The sequence below is a fragment of the Echinops telfairi genome, unplaced genomic scaffold (genome assembly GCF_000313985.2).
Source record: "Echinops telfairi isolate 266 unplaced genomic scaffold, ASM31398v2 ScPeMD7_10;HRSCAF=50, whole genome shotgun sequence".
Lineage (NCBI taxonomy): Eukaryota > Metazoa > Chordata > Mammalia > Afrosoricida > Tenrecidae > Echinops > Echinops telfairi.
In genome coordinates, this window is record NW_022103907.1 from 10,364,496 (window position 1) to 10,386,955 (window position 22,460).

At 36.5% G+C, this 22,460-nt stretch overlaps 1 protein-coding gene across 2 annotated transcripts in view; it reads right to left on the bottom strand.

Moving 5' to 3' along the window:
* The window catches only part of STRN (striatin), a 127,836-nt gene that overhangs the window by 30,273 nt on the left and 75,103 nt on the right, over positions 1-22,460 (bottom strand). Inside the window, exons 7-11 of one of the 2 annotated variants that reach the window (XM_045287035.1) lie at positions 19,237-19,372; positions 13,441-13,551; positions 11,409-11,495; positions 10,798-10,941; positions 3,399-3,535 (exon numbers count right to left, since the gene is read on the bottom strand). In XM_045287035.1, coding sequence (XP_045142970.1) covers positions 3,399-3,535; positions 10,798-10,941; positions 11,409-11,495; positions 13,441-13,551; positions 19,237-19,372 — 615 coding nt within the window. The remainder of the gene's footprint in view (positions 1-3,398; positions 3,536-10,797; positions 10,942-11,408; positions 11,496-13,440; positions 13,552-19,236; positions 19,373-22,460) is intronic. The other variant, XM_004711107.2, reaches the window with a different exon arrangement.

A 22,460-nucleotide genomic window follows, 5' to 3' on the forward strand; every position in this document is an offset into this window, starting at 1 on the left:
AACTAGAAAGGTGAGGCTCACAGAGCCATTTATCCCTCCACTCTTCAATTAATCCCACATGTTTATCAGCCAGGTTGGCACAATAAACTAACTAACTTGGGCACTTCCTTAAACAAATGCAAATACAAGTATTTTCTAGCCCAGCAATCTCTCTACTGGCTATAGACTCTAAATACAAAATACAAAATAAACAGACATATGCCCACCTACGTTTATTGCAGCTACCAAAACTCAACCATGGAGGAATAGATAAATAAGCTCTGGTATGTTCGTACTACGGAATTTTATGCATCAATAAAAAACAATAACTCTTAACATGTTGAACTATATCTGTGTTACTTTAGATTTGTAGTGTTTTTTTCCCCTTAACATTAAAAGCCTTTGAATTTGAAAAACAAAAACAAAAAACAGTAACTCTTTTAAACACCACAAGATATGAGCAAAACTAGAGAACATTATGCTTAGCAAACTCAGTCAATCTCACAAGGATAAATATTTAATATTACCTTTGTTATAAGAAAAAACAAAGAAGAAATGTGGTTTATATACCAATAGACAGGACTTTGATGACGAAGAGAAGACCAGGAATGAGAGTGGCAAGAGGCAAAGGGGAGGGCTGGGGGGCGCGGGAGTAGGGAAAACAAATGGAGGGTTTAACAGGATATTGTTAGTTATTTCATTTCTTGGCATAGGCTGTGCAATATATACATAGTATGTTTCTTTAAAAACCAAAAACATCCTGCCTTTAACTGTGGGCTAGACTGGAGCATGTGCAGTTACAGTCAGGAGATAAGAGCTCACGACATACAAAATTCAGGATCAAGAATGGCAGTAATGATAGCAGGAAGGTAAGCGGAAGATGCAGAGAGGAGAGGAAGGGGGACGAATAATAGAAACCGTGGAGGAAGGGAGACAGCAGTCGGTGTAAGGTATGAAAATAATAATTCATAATTTATCAAGAGGTCACAAGGGGGGAAGGAGGAAAAAAATAAGAGCTGATACCAAGGACTCAATAGAAAGTAAATGTTTAGAAAATAATGAAGGCAACAAACGTACAAATATGCTTGATACAAGTGATGTATGGATTGTTCGAACAGTTGTAAGAGCCCCCATTAAAATGATCTTGATTAAAAAAAAAAAGAAGAAAGAGGTTGATCAGTGGAGTCAAAAGTCTTGTATAAGCTTACAAGAACCCAAAAACCAAAAAACATTTAAAACTCATCCCTCCAGACGTCGGACAGGGCAAGATATGACAAAATAATACTTTTTTTTACAAAATAATAATTTATAAATTATCAAGGGCTCATGAGGGAGGGGGAGCGGAGAGGGAGGGGAAAAATGAGAACCTAATGCCAGGGGCTTAAGTGGAGAGGAAATGTTTTGAGAATGATGAGGGCAATGAATGTACAAATGTGCTTTACACAACTGATGTATGTTGGATTGTGATAAGAGTTGTATGAGCCCCTAATAAAAAAAAAACAAAACACATCCCTCCAGTTCCTTATCTCTCAAACCTAAATAACAGTTTGAGTGGCTTTAAAAAAAATGGGGAGGGGGGACGGGAGGGTAAAATTGAATTGACTTTCGAGTCTTTAGTGACAAACAAAATGTTGGGATAAGTAATTTAGAGTAAAAGTACTAAGGTCTTTGCATATTTTGATAAGGATATATATGCCAGTCTCCAGGGCAGAGGTCCTCAAACTTCTTAAACAGGGGGCCAGTTTACTGTCCCTCAGACCCGTTGGAGGGTCAGACTATAGTTTAAAAAAAACTATGAACAAATTCCTATACACACTGCACATATCTTATTTTGAAGTAAAAAAAACAAAAGGGGAAAAAACACCCAGCAGGCCGGATAAATGTCCTGAGCGGGGCCGCACGTGGCCTTAGTTTGAGGACCCCTGCTCTAAGGCAATCAGAGTGAGTATACAAGCTTAAAGTGACAGGTAGGATGGGAAAGGCTTCAATAATAAAAATGAACCAATTCCCAAACAGGCAAAAAGGAACACAACCCAAATCTGTTAGCAACTACTTTAAAAAATAAATACACTAAATGCTTCAGTTAAATGTTATCAATGATTGGATGAAAAACCTAAAGGTCAACTAACCTAACACAAGTGTGAAAGGTGAAGATAGGCACACTGTCAAGAATATGATAAAATCTATACACTACGTGTATACATCACATGCACAATGGAGTTCGAAGAGCTTGTTTCAATTAAAAGGCTATAATAATTACCAATTGGGAAAAACTGGAGCAGAATAGGAGATGAAAAGAAGTATGAATCGCAGCTGGTTTTAAAGGACAAATCCAAAAGATTGCTAATGGACAGAGTGGGGAGGGCTCAACTTTGGTTGTTTTCTTATTATGACCGTGGTTTGCTGAGGCATCAACTCTATACCCTTTTATGAGATTCTTTCCCCAGGAACTACATTATATTTCAAACACCAAGAAATAAAGTATTAAAAGACAGAGTGTTTAAATGAAGAGACAAACCCTAAACCCCAATTAAATCCATTGCCAGATCTGATCTGACTCATAGCGACCCTATAGAAGGGAGAATAGAACTGCTTCCTAGGGTTTCTAAGATGATAAATCTTTATGGAAGCTGACAGCCTCGTCTTTCTTTCAAGCAGCAGGTTAGTAGCCTAATGCTTAACCCACAGCACCATCAGGGCGAATGAAGAGATAAAAATCACTGCCATAGAGTCAATACTGACTCATAGCAACCCTATAGGACAGGGTAGTTTCCAAGACTGTAACTTTATGGGAGTAGAAAACCCTTATGAAATAAGTAACTCCTGTTATAAGAAAGCTTTTATTATACAGAAAATGTATACATGTGTTAAAAAATTGTGCTTGTAATTAAATTAATACAAGCATAAAAGTGCAAAGATTTCAATTTGTGCTCAAATAATTTATCAGCCAGCCTTAACATCTGGAAAGCACCTGGTTCATATTCATTCCTAGTAGTAATTTAAATCACTTCTTGGCAAGATATTGATTGACTAAAGAGTAAAATACATGTAGCCACTGGGCAGGCACAAATCTTCAACTAATCACTAGTACCCTGAAACAAATCAAAACCCAAACTCGGTAATGGAAAGTACAGCTTTCTCTTATCTAAAAGCAATGAACAAACTGTACTGGTTGAAATACTAACATCAGTAAATTTCATCATTTTAATGTCTTCAACATGTGAAAAATGTTGTTTATTATATAGTCATGTTTTCCCAAAGTTTGCAAGGAAATCTGAGCCAAGTTCTTTTCATACCTGTAAATAAATTTTATCACTGCATTCTATTTCTAAAGAATCAACTCTGATTTTTAAAGGCAAACAAAGGAAAACAGAACAATGAAATGAAAACACTACAACAAAAATAAGACTGCCACTCACATCATAAGTTAGTGAGTCTGCTTCATTGGCCACAGTAAGACCTGCCAGTTCTCCAAGTCCCAATTCACTCTCAAGGGCTCCGTCTGCTCCCGTGATGAATGACTTTCCCGAAGAAGGAGGGAATGTCAATGCTTCCACTACAGGAGGAAGATACAAGAAACAAACAAAACCCCTCAGAGTCAACAATTCATCTCATTCACCTGTGTCAAGCTTTTTTAATAAACAAATGCATGTACGATTTGATTTTTGTAAACAATAAAATTCAGCGAAGCAGAAAATCCTTCAGGATTTTGATAGCTTTTCCCTTATCTCAACCACAAGCTTCAGCCATCATCAAATTAGAAAAATGAGGTGTGAAACATCCAGCGGGCCATAGTCCTTTTTGTTATACAGAAAAATACCATTACAAGAAAACAAATTTTAGTATTTGGTGCCATTTACTTAGGTAGTTTCAGTCAATTACTAAACATATGTAACAAATGATTCATTCTGAACACTGCTGGTCTCATTCAAAGCAAAATTGTCTAATTCTACAAACTGGAAAATATAGAAAATTTCAAATGAAAATAGTTAGTTATAAAATGTGCACATTTGAGGCAAAATTAACTTGCTGTTGTTACTATTAGGTGCCCTCGAATCAGTTCCACCCACAGTGACGCCATGCACAACAAAATGAAACACTGCCTGGTCTTTCACCACCCTCACAAATTGTTCCTATTCTTGATTATTGAAATCATTAAGTCAAGCCAAGTCTTTGAGGGTCTTTCCCCTCCTTCACCAAATAAACATCTGGTGTTAGAAATCAAGATTACCTCCAGAAAGAAAAAAAGGAAGAGTGACTACCGAGTCATACAAGCAGGACTTTTACAGCCCTTGTACTGCTCTGTGTCTTGACATAGGCAGTGATGACAGGGTTAAGAACACCAAACTCAAAATCCAAACTCATGGCCACCGAATAGATGCTGACTCACAGCAACTTTCTAGGGCACGGTGTAGGTATACTGAGTGCTCATTCACTGAGCTGTACGTGAGCACTTTTCTGGATTTGCTGTCATTAGGTGTCAGTAAGTCAGCTCTGATCCACAACGACACTATGCACAGCATCAGTAAACACTGCATGGTCCTGCACCAGCCTCACAATTGTACCTATGCCTGAGCCCATCGATGCAGCCACTGGGTCCATCCATCTCATCAAGGGTCTTCCTGTTTTTCGCCACCCCTCCACTTTACCAAATGTGATGTCCTTCTCCAGGGACTGGTCTCTCCTGACAATATGTGTCCAAAGTACGTAAGCCCAAGTCTTGCCATCCTTGCCTTTAAGGAGTACTTTAGCCTAACTTCTTACAATACCTAAGTTTGTCCTTTTAGCGGCCCATGGTACTTTCACAATTCTCCTCTAGGACCACAATTCAAATGGATTGTTTCTTCTACAGTCTTCCTCATTCAATTTTCAACTTTCACAGGGGCACCTTAGTGCTTAAAGTTGTTAATTATAAAATGAGCAACATCCTTGTGTTTCAATAACCTAAAGCAGTCTTGTGTAGCAGATTTACCTAATGCAGTAAGTCTTTTGCTCTCTTGACTGCTACTTCCATCAGCACTGATTGTGGATCCAAGTAAAACAAAAGCCTTGACAACTTCAACCTTTTCTCCATTTATCATGATGCTACCAATTGGCCTGTCTGTGAGGAAGTTGATCTTCTTTACATTGAACTATAATCCATATGGAAGGCTATAATCCTTGCTCTTCATCAGCAAGTGCTTCAATTCCTCTTTACTTTCAGCAAGCAAGGTCATCTGCATATCACAGGTTGGTAATAAGCCTTCCTATAATCCTGATCCTACATTCTTCTTCATATAATCCAGCTCCTCTGATGATTTGCTCAGCATATAGATTGAACAAGCATGGTGAGGGAACACACTCTGACGCACACCTTTCCAGATTTTAAACACGCAGTATTCTCTTGTTTTGTCTGATCCATGACTTTTGATCTATGTAAAACTTCCAAATGAGGACGATGAAGTGTTCCAGAATTCCCATTCTTCTCAAAGTGATACACAGTTTATTATGGTCCACTGAGTGGAATGCCTTTGCATAGTCAATGAAACACAAGTAAACATGTTTCTGGTATTCTCTGCTTTGAGCCAAGATCCATCTAACATTAGTAATGACATCCTTGTTCTGAATCCAGGCTGAACTTCTGGTACTTCTCTGTCAATGTACTTTTCTGTAGATATATTATACTTCATTAAAAAATGTTTATCTAAAATAAAAATTAGTATCCATTTAAATACTTTCAATAGCTACCAACTGTGCTTTGAGATGTCAGATTTAATTTGTGATAAACTTGAATAGTCTTTACTTTCTAACACTGAACATATCAATCCAATTCTTTCAATAACCATTATGCAAAAGTCATTAAAATGCCAACTTACGAAACAGGGAGGGTAAAGGGAGAATGGGTAGGAAAGAGGGAACCGATTACAAGGAACTATATGTGACCTCCTCCCTGGGGGACAGACAACCGAAAAGTGGGTGAAGGGAGATGTTGGACAGGGCAAGATATGACAAAATACCAATTTATAAACTATCAAGGGCTCATGAGGGAGGGGGGAGCAGGAAGGGAGGGGGAAAATGAGGACCTAATGCCGGGGGTTTAAGTGGAGAGAAAATGTTTTGAGAATGATGTACAAATGCGCTGTACACAATTGATGTGTGTATGGATTGCGATAACAGTTGTATGAGCCCCTAATAAAATGTTTTAAAAAAAAAGCCAACTTAAAGTAAGTTTTATTTAATTTGGTCAATAATGAAATGTTAATTTTATACATGAAAATGTACCAATTATTTGGGGAGCCAGGATCAACTAGACTGCATATAACCACAAAACCTTCTTAGTATAATCACTTCCTGGCATTAGCATATTATTCTTGTTAGAAACCATCAAGTCAGTTCTGACTCAATGACCCTGTGTACAAAACACTGCTGGGTCTAGCACCATTCTCACAGTTGTATGTTTCAGCCTACTGTTTGCAGCTATTGTGTCAATCCACCTCGCTTTCCATTACTCAGTTATTTTTTATTGTTGACCTTCTACTTTACCAAACATGATGTCCTTTTCCAGGAACTGGTGTCTCCTGATAACATGTTCAAATTACATACGGCACAGTCTAGTCATCCTCACTTCTAAGTAGCATTCTGGCTGTACTTCAAAACAGATGTTTGTTCTTCTAGCAGCCCATGCTGTTTATTCTTCTTCACCAACACTCATAATTCAAAGGCATTAATATTTCTTTGGTCTTCCTTAGTCATCATCCAGTTCTCAAACACATATAAGGCTAATAAAAACACCCTGGCATGGGTGAGGCACCTTAGTCTTCATGGTAACATCTCTGCTTTTTAACATTTTAAAGAGTTCTTTTGAAGGAGATTTGCCCAATGCAATATGTTACTTGATTTCCTGACTGTTGCTTCCATGAGAACTGATTATGGATGCAAACAAAATGAAATCCTTGGCAACTTCAATCTCTTCCCTATTTATCATCTTAAGGGGCCCTGGTGACACAGTAGTTGACATGCTCAGCTGCTAACCAGCTACTAATCAAAAGGATGGTGGTTCAAACCCATCAGCTACACCTTGGGAGTACTTCTATTCTGTCATTTAGGGTTGCTATGAGCTGAAATCAACTTGATGCGAATGGATTATCATGCTGTTCCTTATTGGTCCAGATGTAAGGATTTTCTTCTTGATATGTTGAAGTGGAATCCATTCTGAAGAACGTAGTCTTTGATGTGCATCAGTCCTTCGAGTCCCCTTCACTTTGAGCTGGCAAGGTTGTGCCTTCTGCGTATTACACATTGCCAATACACCTCTTCTCGATCCTGAAACCACACTCTTCTTCATAGAGTCCAGCTTCTAGATTGTCAGTATACAGACTGGGCTAAGTATGGTGAAAGGACACAGCCCTGATACACACCTTACCTGATTTTAAAGCACTCGTATCCTCTTGATTTTTTTTTAATGACTGTCCCTTGGCCTATGTGTAGGTTCTGAATGAGCACCATTAAGTGTTGGCCAGGTAGCTGTCTTCCAAATTTCTTAGCATTGACCAGTGAATATTTCTAGCATTAGTCATTTGCAGGAATATTTCCAATGGCTGCTGTCAATTCCTGGAGCCTTGTCTTCAATTACGCCTTAAATGCAGCTTAGACTTCGTCCTTTAATACAATGGGTTCTTGATCATATGCTGCCTCCTGAAATATTTGAATGTCCACTAGGTTCCTCTTGGTACGGTGTGCATTCCTGTGCTGTTCTACATTTGGCCCATAGGGTCCTTCAATATTTCAACTCGAAGCTTAGATTTTGTTTTCTTCAGTTCTTTTAGCAATTATTCCCTTTTGTTTTACTAACTCCAAGTCTTTGCACATTTCACTATGTGAAGGTAAGTAAGAAGGTATTGCTGCTAGGGTTTCAGTTCGTAATATACATGGGTGTAATCCAAACAAAACACTTTAAAACATCTTTGTGATATGTGGATGGCTGTAGGCAAATTCAATAATACACTCACCTAGTCTTTAGGAAGCCTTAAAAAAGAAAGAAAGAAAAGTCCAATCACAACAGACTTCTGAGGGGATGGTAGACCAATTAAATTTTAGGCAGACAGGTCTGCTCAGAAAATGATGGTGACTCACCCTTTCTTGGGATTTTTTCAAAGGACCTAGGATGATTGTGGGAACTTAAGTTTTAAGGAAATTAAAAATTGTACTGGTGGGGAAAAGTCTAGGAAATAGTTGTTGCAAAGAATTCTGCCTTCCCCAACCCCCACACCACAGCAACATACCTACTCATTCTTTAAAGGAGAACTTTCTTGGGAAACCCTACCCCACCCCTATCCCTGATCTTGCCCTTTTAGACTAAGGTGACCAGATTTTAATGTTGGTAAAGCGGGACAAAAGCGGGACACCACTGATAAAACTCATATCCTGGCGAAATAGCCACATGGAAGCTGAAAACCGTATACCCTAGCTTGTCGTGCATTCTTTCAAAAAATCGGGACTTTTTAAAAACACCATGGGACGCAGGAAAAATTGTTAAAAATTGGGACTGTCCTGCCAAAAGCAAGACATCTGGTCACCTTACTTTAGACTCCTTTTCGTTTCCCAAACTCAAAGAAAACTGAAAAGGCACATGATTTGAATCCTTTGAAGATGCCAAACTATTGTTTTCACATGCTGTAAATGGAAGATCGCCGAATTCTTCAGGGAAGAGTTAGAAAGACGGAAATACCATCTTCAGAAGTATATAAAACTTGGATGGAAGATATATTGAGAAACAATAGCTTTACATATGAATGCTTTGTTCAACAAAGGTTTCTAAAATTTTGTAGCAGTATTCAGACTTGTAACACTACGTACATTTTCTTCTTGAGCTGTCCTCAAATACCCCATCTAGTTCTTTTTATCATTCTTCTGCAAATCTTAGCTACTCTATCATGTTTAAGAGCAAATTTCACAGTCTCTTCTGACCTCCATTTTGGTCTTTTCAGTTTTTAAATTTGTTTTAAATGACCTTTGGCTGTCTTCTTCTATGATACCCTTGAATTAATGGCTCAAATTTTAGTAATAGTCCTATTAATTGCTCTTCCTTATAAACATATGGATATTATCCTATCACCAGGATAGATCTTAAAATGTTGTTTTTGACAAAGTTGTTTTTGACAAAGTGTGATAATAGCCAACCAATTTCAGGCCTTCAATGCTCTGTGATTTGACTGCTTCTTAAGATGCCTTAGAACTTAATATTACAATTTCATGTCTATTGGTCATTAAACAGTAAAAATTTACTACAGTCAAGTAAATTCTTACACACAGCCACACTTACTTGGGGTGTCAACTCTGCAAATCTTTATGAAAGCAGACAGCTTGTCCTTCGGAGCATCTGGTGGGTTTGAGCTGCTGGACTTGTGGTGAGCAGCCCACCTCAGACCCCACTCCACCACCAGGCTCCTTCAGTTGACATTAGTGTTTGCTAACTCAACAAAACCAGCCCTGATCAGCATTTTACAGAAACTACTTACCTGTGCCTCTTAAATGTGACATTGTCTTCTAAAATTTCAAATAATAAAGTGTGTGTGTGTGTGTGTGTGTGTGTGTGTGTGCGTGAACACAGGTTTATACGCATACATAATCATGAACTATGCCCTCAAGTTCTAAAAATACCTCATTAAGAAAGCACACACAGGCATGGAAGCTTTTTCTGAAAGTGGACTGGAGACCAAGGACTATCAGCCCAGGCAATGAAACATACAATCTATTTCTTAAGTGCTTTTTTCCACTTCTGAAAAATTTGCACTATGACTGAGGTTTAGGATCATGCTACAAACAGAAAAGTTGATTCAATGCTTCAGTTTTAAGGTTCTTAAATATGTTTTCTATCAAGGGCACTTTTTGTGGCTTAATAATGTTCACCTCTCATTTAATAATAAGTACTTATCTCTGCTCTATTATTAGAATTCTGCACAATTTACATAGGACTCAAGATGAAACCTCTGACAAAATACCATTTTTGAGTTACGATAATACAAGAAAGGTTTTCCTCCTCTATCTAGAGCTGATCTTAGAATAAATGAAAATCCTGTTATCTATGAAAAATACTACTGAACAATATACCTATCGAGGGCCATGATTTCTCATCTGTAATTCTCAAGGCATGGGTCTACATAAAATGAGCTGAATGTCTAGATTATAGAATGTAATGTGTTGATTCTTCATAATCTAAAAAACTCCAAGGACACTGCAACTCTAGCAACAACTAAATTCTAATGATAAAAAAACCTGAAAAAGTACTCCAACTGTGACAATCTACACATCAGAGTCCTATCAGTGTTTCTCTAAAATTAACTGAATTAAAATGGTATGATTATTCGGTGGCTATTACCATACATACACAAGTATAAACCGACCCGAGTATCAGGTGAGGCACCTAATTTCACCACAAAAACTGCATTTTAAATGTGCTCAAAAACTCGGCTTATACACGAGTATATACATGTTCAAATATTCACATGAGTATCAAAATAGGCATTGACTACAAATAAACAATTTTTCTCAGTGTTGGCATACACAAGGTGTACCACACAGAATTAGAGGATATTCTAGAGCTTAGAATTGGTTTTTATGACTTAGGAACTTTTTCCAAGTCTTAAATATTGAAATTGGAATCAAACGGCCTTAAATCTATGAAAACGTATACTTTCTTAGAAAAATGTACTAAGAAACACTATGTAAATCAAACATTTGTGAAATAAAATTGTTTATAATAGAGTCCTTTCTAAAGTCTGAATTTAGGTAAAGTATATATCCAAGTGTTTGTGCTCCAACCGTGTGTGCAATACTTGCCTTCGTCTGCCCTATTTATTTCGTGTTCTGGAAGCCTGGAACTGCTGGGTCTGGAAGGTGAACCCACAGATGGCTGCAATGAGGGAAGCTCATCAACATCTCTCAAATTAGCAAGCATATCTTGTAGTTTTGACCTATTGGGCCCTAGCCCCCAAAAAAAACAAAAAGGGAGAGGGAGGACAAAAAAAGAGAAATAGATTTATCTAACCACATCAAAACCTTGCCATAAACCTTATTTATATCTGCCAACATTTACCTTTGATAATGGCACCATTACACTTTATTAGGCAATAATTATTTTCAGAAGAAACTTTCATTTTCTGAAAAGAATTTTACATAGATTTTTTTAAAATTAAGTTAATGAAATGATACTATTTGCATGAAAAAGAATGCTTGTGTCCAATCTGGACCCTTAAAAGCAAGATTATTCTATAATCAAACCCTTGCATACTACTCTAAACACAGATTGTACAAATGGTGAAGCTATTGTGTACTGAATTAAATAGCATCCCTTTTTGTTTGTTTGTCTGTTTAAATTAAGTTGCATTCGTTGTCTTACATCCTGAAGCTATGGTACCCGAGATGAAGTCTCATGCCTGATGATTACTTACCTGAGCTTTGATCCATCATTCTCCCACATCCCTGTTTTGATTGTTTTATATAGGATAGAGGCTGAAACAGATCTTCGGTAGTTTTTCCTGTTACAAGTTTAATTAAGAATGGGAAAAATCTTACCCATAGTCCATTATGGTTTTTTCCTATACTAGCAAAGAACACAACTACTTTCAAGCAATATTAACTAATATCTAGAAATATATATCAAGACATTATATTTGGTGTACACAATTTGACTGGAAATATTTCTAATAGGCCACATTAAAAAGACTCAAGTTTATTCAATGACTGATAATTTAGTTAAAATATTTATGGTAATTTATAAATCAATGCTTTATAAAGCAAATCAAAGCATTGGTTCGTTTGTTTTTAACATTTCTTTACTTGTTCCTAGACTGTTTTATCAAGATACCATGAACTAAAGAAGACAAAATGTGCTGAGCTTAAATCTATATATAGGTCTTTCCATCTTCAACGAAAGATGCTCAATTTCATGTACACCACCTGACACCAAGAGTCCTTTTCTTTACAATACTGGGGAAAAAAGTGCTACAATACTGATCAAATATCCTACACAAGGAATTCAGTTGCTTCTATTAGAACAAGAACTGTTCCAGTCAAATGGTGCCGTTTTAAGACTATAAATGCTAAATTCTAACTACAGCAATGCCTGATATTTGACAAAAAGTGACTACTCAGTAGAATAGATGGATTCTCTTTAAGTCCTGGCTACCTTCCCATTCTCAAGGTCTTTTACACTACAAGATCTTTTACAGTGTCATATGATGACCAAAAGTAATACATTAAATTTTATTTAATTAAATCCAGAGACATTCTAGTTTCTCATGTATGATACAGTATTCACATTTTCCTCAAAATTCCAATTTAAATTATTTTATCATGGCTCTGAAAAGCCATGAGAAATCATTTCTCACTTTATCTGTTGAGATTCCTTTATTACAGAGTAATATTAATGGTTGATACTATTTAACATTAATAGTCACTCTTTTTATCAGTTCTCACTAAACACTTATAAATTCTGAGATCCTTTAAGATGTAAATGTTTTAAGCTAAGTGCTATGCTACAAAAGAAGATCCTAACAGAAATTTCTTGATTTAAGGTAAGCATTAGTAGCTCTTTAAAACGAGAAAATGCACACCCTTGTAATCTTTTGTAACTTTTAAATACATTTCTCCACAAGCTAGGTCCTGGTCTCAATTTATAATTCTTTAATATCACAGAGGATGAAATTCATTATTGCCATAAAAAGGAGAATTCCATGTTCATAATGTCAATCAATGAGAGAGGAAGTTTACACAAGCTTACAGGGATATTTGAAATTGTTTGTATTTTCATTTTACATATTTACATAGGTCTACTGCTAAACTTTTATGAATAATTTATGTAATGAAGTTAGGCATATATGATTCACAGGGCTAGAAATTTCACTTTGGTTTATTTTTGATGTGGCACATTTGGCCAAACAGGAAAAAGCTAATTGGTATGATTAATACTTGAAAAGTTATGCATTTGCCTCTGTTCCCTGTATAGCACATAGTAGTGAGAGCTAATGAATTACATGCTATGAATACAAAATATAATCAGGGGTAGAAATTAACTTTGTCTTCAGGAGCTAAAATAATAAGCACTAATTTTGGTGGATTTCCAGAGTGCCCCAGCTAGATGAGATTTATATATTGTTAACAGGGAAATACCATTTTTGTAATGAAGCACACACACTTTAAAAATAGCAAATTATAGCTACGTATGAATGCCTAGTCCAACACTATCTTAAGGCTCAGCATTTATTATTGGGATATAACTCCATAATCACATATAGGCCTTTTTTTTTCCTTCCAAATTCATAATCAAGTAGCCATTAATTTCAACCCCTGAGAACAGGTGAAAAGGAAAGAGGTCAGGAGCAGAAAAGAAAAAGAGTAAGTAGTTTTAGGAAAACATTGAAAAAACTGGGGATGTGAACAAGGCAAGACTTATGATTTACAGATACAATGCTTTCCACTTACTCTTCACCCCCTTTTTCCCCTTTCTCTCCTTTTTGTATTGCTCCTTGAGCTTGGTAATCACTCCCTGGTCCACGTTCCAGGCTTCAGGCATGAGACACTGGTCTTCCTTTTCTAAAGAGTGAAACAAATGAAACAGCCTTTTTCAATCAAATCTTAAACATTTACAGTCAGCTGGTCTGAATGAAGAAGCCACTATCTGCTTCACAACATCACTCATTTCAAAAAGTTATTGGCTATTCATTAGAGACACAAGTTACACAAAATACAAAGTTAAGAAACAATGATCAAATCCTTTGTTTAAGGTAATAGTGCTACATTTCTCTTGAAAGAGACAAAGGAAAATTATCTGAAGGATTTGGGTAATTTTTAGCTAAGTAAGCCAACTTTATCATCAAGAACCCTCAATTTTTTACCCTACCTTCCAAATTCAAATACAATTTGTTGATGCAAAGAAACCAATTTTTATTATATGATGAGACTGTCAGGAAATGATATAAAGTCATTTTCAACAGGTTTTTATTTAAATTTTTGGCATGTATTAATGAACAAATTAAAGTATTTTACAAATTATATCAATAATAATATTTTGTAAAGTTTATTGATCAACTTTTGTTCAAAATCTAACACAATTTAAGTGATGTGTTAGTTTGTAAGCTCCTAAAATGAACAGGAGATTGAGTTTATATTAGAAAAAAAAATTCAATAGCCAATTTTCACTAGTGCAGAACAAAATTCAAAAGTGCTGATACTATTAAAGAATCTATATACTATGTCTCACATACTATGTGTTACAACCATGGTGGCAGTAGGTTAAACATTAGTCCAATAACATCAAAAGGTCGATGGCCCAAACCCATCAGCTGTTTCCCAGAAAACAGATGAGGTAGTCGGCTTCCATAAAGATTTACTGTCTCAGAAACACTATGGGGCGGGGCAATTCTACTCTCTGTCTTATACGGTTGCTATGACTTAGAATCAACTCACCAGTTGTGGGTTTGGATTTTGGTTTGTTCAGTTCAGAACTCTGGCTTGAAACCGAGACTCATGCATTCAATTGCTGGCTCTACATTTGCATTAGAAAGTCGGACAGCCTGAAACTGAACGTGTACAAAGCCAAACTCCCCCTCGCCCTCCTTACCCAACCTGGTTTACTCACAGGGGTCTCCATTTCAATCAATGGCAATTCCATACTTTCAATTGATCAAACCACATCTCACATAAAATATTTTATGAAATTGTTTCCTTTACCTTCAAATGACCCCTAGAATTTATTTCCCTGCATACCTCCTGCTATTACTGTACCTTGATTGCTTGCTGGAATTGTGGTGATAATTGTCCAAACGCTTCCACACCCACCCCACCTCAACCCACACACTCCATCAGTTCTACTCTAACAATAGTTATCCTGTGTGGTATACGCTCCACACAACAGCCAGAGGGGCATTTTCGATAAAAGTCATATTGTGTATTCCTCTGTTCATACTCCCTGCCCCTGTTGTCTCCCCAACTCACCAGTGGTCTAAATGGCCGTCAGAACCAACATGTAAAACACCAAACTAACTGCCTTTGAGGAGATTCTGATTTATAGCAGCTTTGTAAGACAGAGAAGAAGTGTCTTGTATGATTTACAAGGCTATAATCTTTAAAGAAGCAGAACGCCACATCTTTCCCCTGCAGAGCAACTGGTGGGTTCAAATCACCAGCCCTGCAGTTAGCAACAGAGCACTGGCTCCTGAAATGGTGCCACATACTCTGGCTCGCTCTTACCACGTTCCCCTAAAGAACTCAGTCCCAGATGCTGGCTTCACTGACTTCCTCAAGCATGCCAAGGCAGCTGACCTTTGGGCAATGATCCTGAGGCAAACAAATCTATCAAGCAACCTAGAAAGTTTATTTTGAGTAAATCAAAATGGCTTTAAGATACCACTAGGCTCATAAGCAGCTATTCTCTTACAAGTAAAGTTCCAACAAATGAAAATATACTAGCAATTTACTTAATATATCAATAGGAAAGTCATTAAAAGATTCATCAAATGCCCTAGCATTATAAATTATTTCTGACAAATTAGGAAAATTCATATCTACTTTAAATTTTGAGAACACAACAGAAAATTCAGCCACATAAACATAATCTCTCTTTCAGACATTTTCCTACTAGGATTGTTCATTATTTACACAGAATGAATATTTATTTCCTTGAGTTGCTAAAACATCATTTTGACTGTGTAGTAGTTCAGGTTGGGGAAAAGAAGGTAATAAAAAAATCCTTTTTCTGTATTGCTCATTAAGAATAATAGGCAACATTTTCCACACTTACTTGAAAGTCTATATTGATCATTATAAAATGACCGAGAAACTATTTAGAAAAAAATTTAACATAAATGAGTAAAAATAAGTATTTCTTTGGGCTTTAGAATTCTGACTATATTCCTTTGAAAATATGCAGAAATATGGTTTAAATTAATACTTATGTTTAAAATTAAAATATTTAAAAGGCCTTAATTTTATGTGATAAAAATAACAATACTAAATGAAATAATGTGTCTTTAAATTTTATTAGATGTCATGTATCTAAATAATAATAACTAACTCTATGAAACAATTTTATATTATCCTATTATCTTAAGAGGAAAATATTTCAAATATGAAACCATTGGTTTACTGTTTGCAAGCCGTGCAAGTGTTTACAATCTTAAATGACATCAAAGTTATTAGTTGCATTGTTATTTCAAAAAAAATCATTTGCCCAAATGCTGACTAGGTTATATTTAAGCAATCTACCAAAATGTTCTTACGTTTCAAAGAGTTAAAAAGAAAAAAAAAATCAATGTAAACTCTAAGTTTTACTCTAAATATTTTCATAAGCATTCTAATTTAGAGTAACAATATAATATTTATGTACATAACCAAAATAGACATACAGCGAACCCTCGTTTATCACGGTTAATCGGTTCTAGACCCTACCGTGATAAATGAAATTCCGCGAAGTAGGATTCCTTATTTGTAATTCAAATATTTTCGTAGTTTGAGCATAGAGGACATGAAAAAAACCCATTAGTCACCATTACACTCATATTACCCAATTTATTAAACGAAAAAGGGAAAATACAGTAAAACATTTTGGACATTACAATTATCATTTATTATTTATTATATTATTTATGGCATCAAGCGTGTACAGTATGAGCCAATCAGTGGCAGTAGTAACAGAGCATGCGCTGTTACTCAAAAACCGCAATAGAGTGAAGCCGCGGAAGTCGAAGCGCGAAGTGGCGAGGGTTCACTATATATTTAAAATGAGAATCAATATACTTTTGTCAATTTTTTCATATACACATCCAACTTTTTATACCAAAACCCCACTACTGCATGTATTTTAATTAGTTTATCATCCAATATCAGCTCTAATTTTTAAAAGTATAGTATACTCTATACTTAAAATAGTTGCTAAATAAAAAAAAGTTGATAAAAAATTTATAATAAAAAAATTTACTCTCACACATTATCAACTAGTTATCATCGATGTAGGGGCAGAAAAATATTTAATGTGGCTCTTCTGGCCGAAATCTTTAACTCCCACCAAAAGACTGTTCCCTGCATGTGTCTGGTAAGAAGGTGGGGGAAGAGACTGAGATTCTTACAATGCCATTCTGCTGAGCATAAAATGAGCTCGAGGAGGAGGAGGACAGGGTTTCATTATCAGCAAGATCTAGGGGTGGAGTGTGTCCTCTGGACCCGAGATCCCTATATAGTGAACTTCTTGAATCCACAAGACAGTACATCAGAGTGCTCAAGCAGCAGCAGAACCAGGAGCCAAAGCATGAACTAAGAGTAGTGGACTTCTCAGCCCACAGAGGGAGTAAAGCCGAGCACTTTCGGGCACGAAGCTCGGCTTGTGAAGTGGGGTGCCCCTGGCCACTTAACCAGGATTGCTGGTACTGCTGAGGCACGGAACTGAAGCTGAGTACCTTTGGGCCTGCTGGAGTGTGTCTCTGGGCACTTAATTCAGGGAGCTTGGTTTGCTGGCCCAGAGAGCTTGAGCTGAATGCCTTCAGATTAAGGGTTACAGCTGAAGGGTACGACCCTATGAACATCTATTAGCAATCTGGGAAAAGCTATGTAACATGTGCTGATGAACACTCTATCCTGAGCGTTTTTCACTGGTGTAATAACCTGTTAACTTCCTTAATAAACCCTGTAATCATTCATTTTGTCTGAGAGTTATGTCTGACCATCTAAATGTATATTAGAACTTGGAGATCAAGTAGAGAATACTACTTATGAACAACACAATCTCTAACAGCAACTTTAAAAACAAGATTCCTCCATAGTTTAACTTTATATATTTTAAATTCTAAAGATTGCTAAATAATATTCCATCGAAAAACTTGTTAAAGAGAAGCAAATTATTTTTCTAAAGGCTTAGTAAAGTAACATGTATGTAAGTCATATTCACCCTGGATGTGAGGATACTGCAGAAGCTGTGTACATGAAGTGCAAAATCTGCTCTGCTCTTAAAAAGCAGGGAGCTAACACCCATCTCTTTAATCTCAAAGGAACATTAAATTTCTTATGCCTTTCTAAATATGTCTTCATGTGAGCTGATTTTACATTTGCCCATTAAAAAGCATGAAACCAGCAGTTAATATGTTAGTCACTCAGTTAATCCCCCGTGAGTTAGGCATACAGTTGAATAGAAACAAAGATTTTTTTTCATTCTTACTTTCCCCTAATATGTGCACATTTATTTTTTACGGAAAACCAGCTTTATAAATCCTTCATGAGAAAACTGTACAGTGTTGTTGCATGCTTAAAATACTAACTTATACTGGTCCTTAGAGAGTAGAATAGAACTGCTCCTGTGGGTTTCCAAGACTAATTCTTTATGGGAGTTAAAAGCAAAAAATTTTTCCCCAAGCGCAGCTGGTGGTTTCAAACTATAGGACATGGTAAACTTCCAACTTCACAAAGAAAGATGAAATAGTCTCCTTGCTTTTTTTTGGTTCAAAAACACTTGAAAGTAACAAGTTATATCAGGCCATCAGCAGAACTGGATTGTGTAGTAGAACAATATGCCGGGGGTGGGGAAAAAGCTCCTTCAAGTCCTTTACTGAATAAGGCATTCAAGAGTTTAAAGGTCACAGGTCAATAGGTGTTAAGCTAATTCCTGTATTTGTCAATTCTCTAACTTTATCTGTCCTTAAAATACACAGGAGGATAAACAAAGTTACAGAATTCTTAAACTCAAAAGAAAATTCTCTCACTAAGGAGAATGAAATTCCAAACTACAAAAATGACCTATTAGAAATTTTTACTACTTTATGCTTAAAATAATAAATCCAGTTAAAATAACCTGAGGAAAATAATCCTATGCCTTCTACAAACTGACAAAACCCAACTAGAATAAATAACTCTGACTTTCCAACTTGTAGCTCCTTTTTTTGCACAAATATTAGCTATGATCGATTTTAAATTCTCTTATATTCTCATTCTCAATTTCCACAAAATCTAGATTTGCAAATTCTCCTCTCTAGAGAGAAAACAAAATATAATTTGTACATGAATTAAAATTGTTTTCAGATTTTAGAGCATATACTAAAGAAGAAACAATGAGGTAACTAGTTATACAACATTCTTCACAACACACACACACACAAAACTGTAAAAAAAATCCGTAAGATGTTCAACATTGTATAGGACTTAAATAAAGTGTTCTTTAAGATGGAGCCCTCTCATGAGAGCATCCGTTGGTTTACTAAATGAGTGTCCCTGAGTAGAATCCCTGAGTTCCCTTACCCCAATCTGTTCCATCGCCAGCACTTCTAGATTCATTGTCACCTTCATCTGATGTAACCAAGAAGTCAAACTCCTTTAGGGCTTCCTTTGTATCTCTATCTTCACTGCTGTCAGGCAGTACTTTTTTCCTAACGATCTAATGAAAAACATGTTAAATGAAATTATTAGGGCAGATTGCAGATATAAATTAAATAACGGAGATGGCACAGGACTGAGCAGTATTTCTTTCTTTTCTGCATTGGGTCTCTGAGTTGAAACGGATTTGACAGTATCTAACAACACCATAACAATAACATAGCCCTTTACCTTTGCAAGGGAAAACACAATTCAATTATTATTCTCAGAAAGTGTAACTTTGCTGTATTAAATAATTGAACACAGACACAACTCAGTGAAAAACAGGTTTTTTTAAAGGTGTGTTATACTTCAAAACAGAACCTTAAACTGTGTTCAATGTCAGGTATGATGGCTTTTAATTCACTGAAGCATATATTAAGATTATTGAGGCACCAGACGGCTTAAGATATGAAAATAATTTATAATTAATTAAGGGGTCACAAGGGTGGGAGGAAGGGGGAGGAAGGGGGAAAAGAAGAGCTTATACCGAGGGCTTAAGTAGAAAGAAAATGTTTTGAAAATAATGGTAACCCATATGTGCTTGATACAATTGATGATGGATTGTTATAAGAGCTGTGAGAACCCCCAATAAAATGATTTACACACAAAAATTATTGAAATCTACCTATTTCCAAGTATACCTCAGATAGATGAAAAATGTCCCTTGATATACTATATTATGAGGCCCACAAGCAAACCTCCCTTTTCTTGGATGTGGTCTGTGCAGTTTGCAGATATTCTAATATAACCAAAGGAAGAGACACTTCATAAAACACTGAAGTTTTCTTGGAATAGAATTATGATGAAATTTAAGTCTAGTGCATCATAAAACCTAAAATTCACAAATGGTACAACTCAGAAATGTTTGCATCAAGAATGACCTGGGAGTGGGTTTCCATCATTTGGGTTTCCATTATTTCTACTGTGCTAACCTTGCATCATTTTCTCCAACAGCTCTATATTCAGTTACTTTTCCTTAAATGCTGACCTCTCCAATGTAGGCTATGCCTCATTTTTATATAGTTATAAGTAGGTGTGGACCTTTTGCTCTATAGGTGCTTCATGATTGACCTTCTTGTTAGTCACCTCCCAAATATTTCAGGAAAACCATTTGCCATTTCTTTAAATAAACAAACTCAACATCCCAATGTTTCAGGAGTTTGTTTCTTTACTGCATGCAAGTTAAGAATAGCCTTACCAAATCTAATTTTAACCAGGAATTTTATGAGTCTTTTGAAATTATAAAGGCTCAACAGACTCACAAGAGAAGACTAGAATGTCCGGAAACATACCCTAGCACTGGCTCTCCACCTTCCTAATGCCACAACCCTTTCATACAGTTCCTCATGTTGTGGTGACCCCCAACCATAAAATTATTTTCGTTGCTACTTCATCACTGTCATTTTGCTGTTATGATTCGGGTGAACCCTGTTGAAAGAGTTGTTCAACCCCCATAGAGGTCATGACCCAAAGGTTGAGAACCACTGCCCTAGAATAACAAATACCTGGCTTGGGTGGCCTTGTTACCAGGTTCCTAATATTACTGATCAACCATGACACTTTTTATCAGCGATCCAACAGTCTCAGAAATCCACAAAGCTGACTCTAGGAAGCCACTGCCAATAAATAGAACAGAGGTGATAAACTATCTAAAACCTATCTTGGTACACATAAAACTCAGTAGGAGAAATGAGAAATGACTGATGCTGGAATAATCTAGTAATATTAAGAACCTTTCCAAAATCAAGATATACTTTCATGTTTACAATTTTTGCCAATGTAGAAAATTTTAAAGGCAACAGTAGTATAGACATTATGAACAAAAGCCATGCTAAATGTGTAATCCTTCTAAAGTATGTCCAATCATATGTAAATAACATGTTTTTCAAGGGAGCCAGATTAAGGCAAAGAAGTGTCTCTGAAAACTTACACCAACAAAAGATGCTAACCCTCAGTTTCACAAGTAATACAACAGTACTGCCTAATGGACATTCCTCTACTCTAAAGGCTTCTTGCTCTTCCTGTCCCTAACCCTGATGGCACCTCACAGCAGTAATTCAGAGAGATCCCCAGCTACCACCATCCCTATCTTACAGATAGCATGTGCTTGTTTTCCTTGCCTGACAAAAAAGGTAGGATTAATCCAGAAGTGTCTGGAATCTCAACTTGAAAATGTGAATGTATTTTCAGCGTTCATTTGTGATAACTCTAGGCCTGAGCCAAAATGCTAGCTCTGAAAAAAAGCAATTTGTTCCTAGGCCTCTTTTCTCAGTAAAACATTACAAAGAATGGTGGTAAGTAAGTAAGACAAGGCAGCAAAGTTATTTGCACAGTATCTGTGATACCATGAAGGGAAAAAATCAATATTCTTCTCCTTCCTGTTAGTTGATTATCAATAGCCCTTTAAAAACTTCTCAATACTAAGAAAGATAAACTAACTTCCGTGTTCATATACTCCCCCCGCCCTGCCCCCGCCCCATTTGTGGCAGGGCAAGATGTGAATACATTTCTGGGGTGGGAATTACAGCAAAATAAATTCTCCAAGAAGGAAAATGAGTAGTTAGTAGTAGAGGAAGGGGTTCATAGTACAAGGATTTTGTATGAGGTTAACTATTAGTGACCTAATTGGGGCTATCCTTACTTTGGCTATCAATTTTTTAAAACGGTCAAGTTTATTTCAAGGTGGTGCTGAGATAATTCATGTACTGCTATAGAAATTAACCAAAGATGGCCTTTGAGTTGGCCCTGGGTTACTGGCTAATTTCTACAACAGAAGGCCTGCCTGACTACAAGGCAAACTTTTGAGACATGCATTCATTTTACACATAGTCAAAGAAGCTGATTTCTAGCTTTCTAGAGCCTGTCTGCTCTGACTACACAGCAACAGTCCACAGAGTATCTGCTATCCACAGACGGGATAAACCTGCTGGTATACCCATCATAAACAGCTTCTGTTCTTCAGAGCTCCTTGGCCTACACAGGACCCACTGCTGTGTGAAGGACAGACTCTAGGGCAGGAGTCCTCAAACTACGGGCCTGCGGGCCACATGCGGCCCGCCGGGTGTTTCTGCCCCGTTTGTTTTTTTACTTCAAAATAAGATATGTGC